The sequence below is a fragment of the Athene cunicularia genome, assembly GCF_003259725.1.
Source record: "Athene cunicularia isolate RWA chromosome 8 unlocalized genomic scaffold, athCun1 chr8_part1, whole genome shotgun sequence".
In the NCBI taxonomy this organism is placed as follows: domain Eukaryota; kingdom Metazoa; phylum Chordata; class Aves; order Strigiformes; family Strigidae; genus Athene; species Athene cunicularia.
Genome location: NW_020799109.1, coordinates 31,536,020 through 31,547,173, shown reverse-complemented (window position 1 = coordinate 31,547,173; position 11,154 = coordinate 31,536,020). Strand labels below are relative to the sequence as shown.

The following is an 11,154-nucleotide window of genomic DNA, read 5'->3' as shown; positions in this document are numbered from 1 at the left end:
ACATCACACTGCCACAGACCCGCCACAGGAAGCGCCACGTGCTCACGATGGTGGAAGTAACCACTGGGTGGCTGGAAGCTTACCCAGCGCCCCACGCCACCGCCCGGAACACCATCTTGGGTCTTGAGACCCAAGTCCTGTGGCGACATGGCACCCCAGAGAGAATTGAGTCAGACAACGGGACCCACTTCTGAAACAACCTCATAAATGCCTGGGCAGAAGAACACGGCATCGAGTGTGTCTGCCATATCCCCTACCACGCACCAGCCTCTGGGAAGATCGAGCGCTACAATGGACTGTTAAAAACCACATTGAAAGCACTGGGAGGTGGCACCTTCAAAGCCTGGGACACGCATCTAGCAAAGGCCACCTGGCTAGTCAACACAAGAGGATCTGCCAGTCGAGCTGGCCTGGCTCAGTCAAAAACTCCACGTGCTGTAGATGGGGATAAAGTCCCCGTGGTGCGCATGAGGAATATATTGGGAAAAATGGTCTGGTTTAGTCCTGTGCCAGGCAAAGGTAAAGGCAAACCCATCCACAGGATTGCTTTTGCCCAAGGACCTGGGTGCACCTGGTGGGTGATGCAGGACAATGGAGAGGTCCGATGTGTACCACATGGGGACTTGATTCTGGGTGAGAACATGCCATCAATGATGCTGTGCCTTTGTAAATTATTGTTTTGTTATTGCTAAATGGCAGCTGGACATGACGCAGATGGTATAGAATAAAGGGGTGGATTATGTCCTGGTTCAAGTAGGATAGCTTAACCGTTTCCCCAGCAGAGAGAGAGGGGGAAGGGATCTCCAGCCGGGTTATTCATACCATGCTGACGTCAGCTCCAGAGGCGGAACCTTTTTACTTGCTCTTTGGTGGGCTTGTTGGCAGGAAGCTGTTCCGTGACCATTTTGTGGCATTTCTCTGTATATCGTTTGTTTTGTTCACTGTAATTGCCGTTTATTGTTGTTATCATTGCTACTGTTGTTGTTCAGATTGTTTATCACACTGTTGTCTTAAATTTCTTCTTATTTTACCCCGGGGTTTGTGCCTCACTTCCATCCACACTGGCTGAGAGTGGTGGAGGGGCAACAGCAACGTGCTCTCCGGTCCTGTCAGGGCTTAAACCATTACACTAGATCCCCTCCTTCCTCTTTTTTTTTTTTTTTTTTTTCTGGGACAGGCTATCCTTTCTCTTCAGTGTAGATATCTTTCAGGGATGGTTGGGGAGCCTGAACCTCCATCCTGGGTTTTTGTGATTTTGCTGCTTTGATGAAATTACCATCAGAGGTGAGCAGGTAACTTCTAATCACAGGAGGACAGTGTTGCCAACTCTAATTGTTTTACTGCAAGTCTCACAGTATTTGACTTTTTTCTTGTCTACTTTTTGGAGTCATTGCCATGTATTTTAAAAAATGGTAGATTTCTGGTGTTTGAATTCCAAAGAAAATATAATAAAGGCCAAATATGTAAATGCTAAAAATCAGACTAGAAATGCCAAAATTATGTGTTTTGCTTAAATTAATTAAGAAATGGAAACTTGATCTATGATTTTGAATTCCTGCGGATGGTAATACTGGAGAACCTCTATCCACTGAGAGCAAAGACTTGGTGGCCTCTGCCTTAAACGACTTTGGCCTAGTACTTACTTCTGTTCCCACTCCATCTCCCTGGCTTGGGGGAGGAATGATTGTCAATGCACATGTGTCTGCATGCAAGGTAGGTGTGCTTGTGCATGAGCATCTGTCATTTTGTTAAAAATAATTGTTACTTTACCCGAAACCCTGAAATTTACATTCATCTTATTATAGAACAAATTCAAGCCTTTTGGTCAGGATAAAACTATTTCTTCCCTTGACTTTGTCTGCAGCTTTTATCAGCTGCCAGTGGGGATCATTCCATCCAGATAAAATTGTGATAAAGAGCTTTAAGATTCCTAAGAACTTGTCCTAGGCGAATCTAGCCTGGACAAGTAGCTAGCAGCTGATCTGGCAGTTCTTAGTATACTAACTAGTTACTTTAATTTATGATGTCTGAAAATGAAAATGAAAGTGTCTACCCATGGCCCTGGAGACAGGCCATAATGAATGATAGGCTGAACATAAAAGATGAAACCCTGGAGGTAAATATCAAGAGACTAAAATGACGATGTTAATAGGTGGGATCAGCCCTCCTGAGCTCACAAGTGGGTTCTGAAGGCAAAATTTATAATTTTCTTATTTATCATGGGAAATCTGACTTTAGAGTTTGATCTCCTGGGATTTCGATGAAAGTAGATAATCATTATTCTAAGTGTTGGCTATACCTTAGTTCTCCAGACTTTTTTCCCTTTTAACCAAGTCTCTCTCAGTAGAAATTGCTATGGTGACTTCTTGTCTTTTTCTTTTCTGTCTTTCTTTTTAAAAAATTGTTGTTCTGTATCTGAGAGTTGTGTACTGGTTGTTCTCATATCTATTTGGCAGAAAGAATACTGATTGGAGTTGTGCTGATGTAGGGAGGTATGCTTACGTGAACCTATGATATGATCCCACGTTTTTGTCAAAGGTCTTACAGAGCCAAATCAAGGTGACTAGTTCCCTTGATATTTTAATTGCTTAATTCTACATTTGAAGTGCTTTGCTGAAAATTCTAACATAACCCTGTTTCTGAATTCATCATGCATAAGTGTGTGTATTAGTGTAATGCATTTCCAGCCTCAATTCAGTTTTTAAAAATATGTTTGTATATTTTTCCAAACAGATGCCGGAGGAGCAGGCATTCTGTGTATTTGTGAAAATAATGTATGACTATGGCTTGAGGGACCTCTACAGAAATAACTTTGAAGATCTCCATTGCAAATTTTTCCAGCTGGAGAAGTTAATGCAGGTGGGGCCAGGGTAACAAATTCTTCTACTTTCATAAATGGAAATAGTAGCACAAAGAAGAGATTGATGCTTTGCTTTGGACAATAAAACCCCTTTCCTTTTAGAGGTGGGGTGGAACCAAAGCAGAGAAGTTTAATATTGGGATCCAAACATTGTGAGTCAGATTTATTTCAAATTTCTTTTGTCTTTCATATACCAACCTTGCTGCAAATCTTTGTAACCAAGCAGACTAGGTGTCTGTTTTTTTCCTCTCTCTGCTTACTCTCTCTCTTCCCTATTTTGTGGTGTTGCTTAGAGATAATGTCTCTGTTCTGTTAAGGCCAGAGTATCTTTTGGACTGCCACCATCAGTGTCCTACTTTCTATGAATTATGTTGATGATTAAGAGGTCAGGAAAATCAGGACATCCTGATGCTTATGAAATACAAATCAAGTGTAGGTCATTTTGTAGCTTTTACTGTGTTTTCAATATGTTGCTCTTTTTTCAGACAGCATTATTTCATAGTCAGAGCAACTGAACATAAATAAATAGCTCCAAGTTTTACACATTGTTGCTGATGACTAATAAGGAGTTACTAACAATTCATTAAGCTTTGACCTGCACTTCTGTTAGCATAGCAAAAGCTAGAGTTGTCATAGATGACCATGTATACCTCTGAGAGATACATTAAAACCAAACAAAACAGACCACCATTAATACAATAATCTTTTTTTTTCAGATGTCAAACTGTTTATTTCCTACTTGATGGAATAGAATTGCTTGCTAATCAACTTGATACTTTGGCATGAGGTCTTTTCAATATTTACATATGTTAACAAATAGTTTTACTTTATTAACGGAATATGAATATATAATCAGTGTACAGCAGGATTATCAGTGCTTATTTTGTGTTGCTTATATATGCTTCTAGTTACAGAAATTGTCTGGTTTTGCTTTCAAGCACTGCAAGGTGATCTCCTTATTCTAGTATCCATTGGTTTTTATAGCAGAAGCATTTATAGCAAGACACAGTAAATGAATAACTTTAAAATATACACTATGCATGACATAGATTTTACAACTGTTCTGCCTTTCGACTGTTGCAAGATTTTGTAATTTTTCAGTATTATCTCAGTACATTACTTGATACTGTGATAAAATCTACAGTGGATATCTTACCAAAAACTGTAACCATGGGCACTGAAATTTATGAAGAAACATATTTTCATTGCTCAGAAGAAGCCAGAATTTCTCTTTGTTGTGTTTTCCAGTGTTTAGCAACCTGGTACTTACTGGCAGTGTACATGAAGAACTCGGATAAATGAGTAATACTGAAGCATTTATTTTTCCCTTTACTCTAGGAGCAGTTACCAGACTTGCATAGCCATTTCTCAGACCTCAATTTGGAAGCTCATATGTATGCATCCCAGTGGTTCCTCACTCTTTTTACTGCCAAGTTTCCACTCTGCATGGTCTTCCACATCATTGATTTACTACTTTGTGAGGTAAAAAAAAAACAACCACCAAACCTTGAATCAGAAAACCGTTCTTCCACTCCCAAATGTTTCCTCTTTATTTAATTTCATTTTGTTGGAGTCATTCACTGTTTAATTTCAAAATGTGTGTAACTAAATTATGTAGAAACCATGATTATACTGAAAAGAAGATGCTCAGTGAAACGCTAGTTTGGTTTTAAAATTAGAATTGTGGATTGCCTCATTCTTTGCTAAAGGATCTAATTAGGGATATCTGATGCACACATCTGTTCTTCATTTAGTTTGTTAAATAATTTATTCAAAGTTAGGAATTCTAATTTCTTGAAGATACCTAGTAGGAAAAGCCTAGCAGGCTTTTAGAGGGAAAGCACTCCAAATTGTCTGATTCAGAGTGCCCAAAGACAGTGAGGGTATTACATGTTGCTTTGGTGGCCTGATATTAAACAAACAGTGAGAACTGCCAAACAGCACAGCTGAATGAAGCTCTTTCCTTTTGTTTTTTGCCCTGCTATTCCAACTAAGGAACACATTACTCCAGATACAAAACGATCTGTTTCTTTATTGCAGATATATCTGCACTTCCTTAAAATAACCAGACAGAAAAGATTGATAGTCTGGAATATTTATTTTGGTAAATATTAGTACTTCCTTTTGTCACCAGAAAATCAGAGCTTCTGTGGAATTAAAACTGGTTTTGAACCTGCCACTGATTTCCTCTCCAATTTAAAAGGGTCACAAACATAAAAAAAGAAGAATAAATAAAATAGTTGAGAATTTTAAATGCAAAGGGCTTCATGAGTATGAAATACTGTTGGTTGTAGTTCACTCTGCTAATTTTTATTGTGAATTATTTTACTTGCAACTTTTCAGGCTTGCTGCACATGCCTTGATAGCATTCATTATTAAACAATGTTCACCACTCTTAACTCAGTATTTTTTTCCTTAAGAGTATTGCTTCTTCTGCATATTGGTATGCAGTTGTCAAAAAGAGGCAGGTTAATACCACCAGGTATCTAAGTGAGTGCAAATGTTGTTAAAAGTCAGTGATTTCACATTTTCATAGAAATATCTGAGCTTTATTTCTTTCACAATGTCTTGGTTATTTTAAGCAAGCAAATAGAAAAAGCAGAAAGATTGCTAGTTTTTCTGCTCTTTGTCCTCCTCTTTGGTTGTGCAGTAGATTAATACAATCCCTTGATCACTTTGGAACTGTTAGTGAGTTAATATTCCAAATGAGCTTCTGGTGTGGATTTGATTATTCTTTGTCAGTTCAGTTTATTACTTCATTCTGCACTGAGAAATGACCGTTGTAAGAGAGATTTTCTCAAGGAGTACAACATATAATATCATAGTGCTGATTATTGTGATAGCAGCATAGTTACATCCTGTCTGAAGCTCCTGCGGTCTTTATTTTATTAAGCTTGATGAAAAATATGCTGAAGTCATGGTGAATATAGATTCAATATTTAGAATGAAAAAAGAAACAGCTCTTAAAACATCTGTATTCATCTCACATCTGTCAGTGTTTATCTCAGTGTGGTTGAAGGAATTACTCTGGGAAAGAAGGTGAAAGAATCCAAGGAGAAGAGCGCAACACAAGAGTCTTCTAGAAAAAGGGAAACTTGTTAGCATTTCAGGAGGGTAATCGTGTATAGCTAAAGAAGCCTCTTTTATGACAGCTAAAAATAAACCAGAAATGGTAAGAAAATTGATTTCAAGTTAGAAGATAAATACAGGCATCTTGGGAAGCAGTGGAGCAGTTTGTAGACAACATACTAAGGCAACAACATAGACTATCAGAAAACTCCTCTAAGATTCATGGGTCAACCAGTCTGAAGTAACAGGCACTTCTGAGAATTTGTGGGAAGGGCAGAGATTAAAATCATATGAAATAAAAACCTATTTGGCCCTCATCATAGAAGGGAAGTAAAATCTGGAGGCACATGGCTGTAGACAGAATAAGAAAGAAACCATTCCTTAATGGAGGACTGAAATCATACTGTGAAGCAGTCTGTCCAGTCAGCCTCCAGAAGGAGTAAGGGAGCAGTCAAAAACAATTTTTGTCTGCATTGAATTGTCCTTTACTTTATCTCTGAACAAACAGCATGCCTGTAATTCCAGCAACTGGAAGGAGAAAAGACAGTTGCAGCTGCTAATAGTAGAACATATTTTTCTGCAAAAAAAATCCTCAAAAAATCGAGAAGCCTTTGAAGTGAACTGTCTTGTGTTTTTTAAAAAAAGCTTCCAGCCTTCTCATTAATTTGTCATAGATACAGATGAATTTTAAATACCCTTCAACTTCCTTCCTGACTGTGTTTTCTCTACATCCCTGTCCTGTCGCTGACAAAATGTTTACATCCTATGCAACTCTTATGAATGAAAAATATTAGGAAAATTAAAACTGTTAAAGCCATTGCAGAATTGCCACCTAGTCATTCCAAGAGACCCTATTTGGTCCCCATGCAAATACTTGAAGTGTGGATGAAGAATTTGTGTCAACCGAGAGTTTTATATGGGGTTGGGGTTTTTTTAGTTTTTCACTGTGGCTGGAAGAATGAAATGAGTCCTTATAGATACTCTTTTAACTCTCAATCCAGGGGAAAATACCTGTTGGAAATCCTGTGGTTTTGCACCTAGCCAGGGACACACGTGCACGATGGAACAGTAGCACAAGTTGGGGAGTGGACCTCCTGGGCAGGAACATCTCCTATGAAAAAGTATCTAAATTTATGATGGGAATTAAGTTTTATGGAGAAATCTTTAAAATCCCATCAAAGTGAGTGCCATGACAGTCGAGGTCTTTTCGTCATTCTCATGACTTGATAGAAAGAACAATTTTATTTAAATTCATATGAATTTGGGACTTGCTATGGCCTCTATGTGACCAAATTCTTTTTTTTTTTTTTTTTTTTTTTAAAGTTGTCTTCAGGCTGTTGAGGATGTGTTTCAACCCCCAAATTACTGTGGCCTTAGAATATTGCCTCAGTAACTCTGGGACAGAATCTATCCCCTGTCCTCATCTAGAAATGAAGTATTTTGGAATTCTTTCTTTCCTATGACAAAAGCTTGAAGGAGATCTTGGGCTTGCAAGCAGTACTCCACAGTACCATGGTATATATATATATAAGGCTTGACTGCCTGTAATAGAAACCTATTTGGTCTGGTTGAAAGTTTTCATGTGATTACAGCAAAGTGCATGTTTTTGAGTCTGGCTACATAGATAAATTTTAACATGTCAACATCATCTGAAGATCTTTCTACAGCGTTCCGTTTAGCTGCCCATTTCAACTACTTCATTTGTCTCTTCCCCTTTTGCTATTTCTGATTACATTGAATAACAACTTTGTTGATGAAATTCAAAGTTGTATTTGGACTTGTCAGTCTTATCTATCAATATGACATTATGTTATTGAACACTTTGTGAACCTGCTCTGGTTTTGTTCAATTTTAAATTATTTATTTAAAGTCATGATCAGAAATAGTGACTCATCTAGGTAAAGCACATGTTGCTTAGGTAAAAAATGCGTCCCTGGTGAAACAACCAAACCTGGGTTGTGCTACAGAATATCAAAGAATTGACATTTAACTTGACTTTACATTTTAAAATGTTCAATTTAAGATGAAATTGTGTATTTTAAAAGCACTAAATAAATGACCTTACTTAATTAGGCACTTAGAAGAGAAAAAAAACAACCAGTTGGCAGACAATTTATAAGCATTTTTTAAAATGTCATGATGTTTTTCTGGTTAAAAAATAAAATACTTTAACCAGTTATGATATATAGATTACTGCCACAACTAAAGGAGGTTCAGAGCTGACACTGTCATTCCATTATTAACTTAGAATTTTGAGACACTATTGGTAGCCTCTGTTTTAAGTTGATCTGGCTATTTTTGTGTGCAGTTCTTGGGGATATAAAATACTTAATAATTGTTCTTCTCTCCTTTTAAGGAGTATATAAATGTATATGCTGCGTTTTCTGGGCTGGTACAGATATTTGTATATTTTAGTGTCAGTAATTACATAGTCGTATTACAAAAATTGATAGTTTGACTACTAAGCTGCTGTTCTGTGATCAAGAGTGAATAGAAGGGGGTGCAACTGATTATCAATTTTGATTTTGAAATAATTTAACGTTTTCTAATACAGCTGATAAAAAAGTGAAACTACCTTTCACAGGACCACACAGCAGCACAGTGGAAGAAATGGGAATTAAAAGCTAGATACTGTCATTCCTTGGCCTTTATTTATCGACTCTTGCTTTTAGAACTTTGTATAAAATGACTTTTATAATCAGTTTCGAGAAACTATCTGTGGTAATGAAGGCTGATGGGTGTTTTTAGAAATATTCTAAGATGTGAATGACTTGATGCCAGTAAACGAGCACCTACTGATAGTAAAAATGTGGCGCCATGTTGTGTAGATGTGGTTCCTGGGAGCACTGCTTCGTAATGAAATAATGAAAATCTTAGAAGAATTATAACTGTTGGTGCTTAAGACTTGATTTCTGTCTTGTGTGTGTCTTACTGAAGAATGGATGTGCCAGGAAACACTACACCGCATGGTATCACTCGTGTCTCTGCGTTTTAGTACTAACTGAATAGTAGATACCATAATAGCCTGCTATTTTTTATCTGTCACTGTCAGACACTTTTGTGATGCCTTCAACAAAGTTGAGAAAGAACAGATTAATGTTTTAATTTATTAAACTTCCCCAGGAATTGAGTCAGGAACAAGCCCACTTCCTCTGTAAATCTACACTCAGATGAAATGCGAGTTAAATAAAAGATTGTGTACAGGTGTTTATCTTTTGTAGATCTATAGGGGAAGAAAAATAGAACTTTTTGGAATTACCTGTTCTTGACACATTGTCTACATTTGTTAACCCTTCATTATGAATGTTTTAATAAATCTTACAAAACAGCAGACTGGGCTTGCTAGAAATAAAATCTCTTTTAGCATCAGCATATTAAAAGCTAGGCTTAAATTGTAAGTAGGTATAGATCTGTGCTGAAACTGCCTGCATTATTTCAGTACTATTTACAAAAGTAATGTCAATGTCATACATGTGAGCTGGAAGAGGCTTCAGGGGGGGGGTGGTGGTGTGTGTTTGTTTTCCTTCTTATGGATAGAGGCGATAGTCTTTGGCATTTAGACTGTGTCCTTCCTCCTGTCCATTGCTTTTTTCATTATGTCTGCTAGAGAGCTAAGTCTCCCTTCTGAAGCCTTTATCAGCCACTACTGTTTCATGTAAAGAGATTGGAAATTATTTCTTTCTGAGACTGCTATAACTAGCTTTTCATTAATTTAAGAAGAAAGAGAATAGGTTGTGTCTCAGACTCCAGATGAAGACTAGAATTTGAACATACATGTCCAATGGTAATGCTGGTTTGCCACGTTCAAGCATCTGTTGACATGTCAACCATTATAATCTTTTCTGTTGCAAAAACTTGAGGTCTGCAGTGGAGTTAGCTCAGGTTTTCTGGCCCTGAATGTTTTGCTTTTATATATTTAGCTGAGTTATTTAAATCCATGCTAAAAGTAATTTTAGCATAATCTATCTGATAACTACAGCTGTATTCCACTGTGAGGGTTTATCAGTACTAGAACAGAAATTAAAGTAAAAAGAAAGAAAAAACAATGTAATATTTGATTGCGTGTTTCATGCATGGGGAACTTTTTGAAGCTTTTGTATGTGTGTGTTCAAAATGTTCAGACTATAATGATAAAGAATTTAAAGGTCATTTCAAAAGGAAAGTCATAAGAAGTATTAGGTGTTTGGATATAAAATTTGAATCAACAACAGAAATATTAGAGGTATGTAATACTGTGTCCTGTTTTGCCACAGGGACAGGGGAACACAAAATGTTCTATTCACTTCTAAAGCTACACAGAATTTATAATAATTCAAGCTTGGACTGAAGATTATTTTAATAGAGTACATGTAAGAAGTTCTTAGAAAGTCACAGGGTTTGACATAACCCTTTACACTATGTTGTCCAGCTGTTCCTGTGAGCATCCATAATTTATGTATCTTCCATTCATAGCTGCAGCTTGTTTATCCCCAAAATAACAAGGCTGATGATAAATGCTCAGCATGAGCAAAAAAAGAACCAGTCACACAACAATCTGCAATTCAAGATAACTTATGTAAACAGAAGATTCATCAACACCTTTTTGGTGATGTTTATAAATGTTGTGGTCCTAAAATGTTGAGGTTGCTTCTGTTTCAGAAACTGTTCTAAGATACAGAAAAGTTACCGAAGAGGAGGGACCTATTTGAAAGGTCTAGTTTGTGCCTTAGAGGGAAGAGACATCTAATGCCATGTCACAGTATGTCTCTGAATTACTTTTCCCATATCTGGTGAAATATTTTAGCCACTTAGTAGTTGATGTTCACTTGGCTGATTTTTCTAGGAATACAGTAAATTTCCATAATGCTTACTTAACACCAGTGCCATCTGCTGTATTTGAATAGCAGCATATTCTAAGCAGTCTTGGCAGTCCTCAAAAATGCATCAGAAATAACTGAAGGAAAGTATCACAAATGGGAGAGTGATATTCTGTGAACAAATCCAGGAAGCTAGGCTAATTTGGGGACTGTTTTTAAAAAAGAGGGTAGCGCAGTCTGCCTGTGCCAAAACACTTACCATTACTTCATGCTTAGAATCTGACGCTGTACTGAATTTTCTAAGTACATAAAATAAAAACGTGAACTTTGCATTTGAGTGACTTTTGGAAAGGGAAAATGAATGTCAGGGTGTAGAGGGGAAAGGGCCAGGACTGTGTGGTGGCAGAGAAAGAGAGAAGATGAACACTG

At 37.2% G+C, this 11,154-nt stretch overlaps 1 protein-coding gene across 4 annotated transcripts in view; it reads left to right on the top strand.

Annotated features, from left to right (window-relative positions):
• The window catches only part of RABGAP1L (RAB GTPase activating protein 1 like), a 280,747-nt gene that overhangs the window by 172,547 nt on the left and 97,046 nt on the right, over positions 1 to 11,154 (top strand). For all 4 annotated transcript variants that reach the window (XR_003398896.1, XM_026853549.1, XM_026853550.1 and 1 more), the window contains 2 exons: positions 2,734 to 2,859; positions 4,199 to 4,342. Coding sequence is in view for 3 of the 4 variants with exons in the window: in XM_026853549.1 (XP_026709350.1) it covers positions 2,734 to 2,859; positions 4,199 to 4,342 (270 nt within the window). In the remaining variant the exon portion in view is untranslated. The remainder of the gene's footprint in view (positions 1 to 2,733; positions 2,860 to 4,198; positions 4,343 to 11,154) is intronic.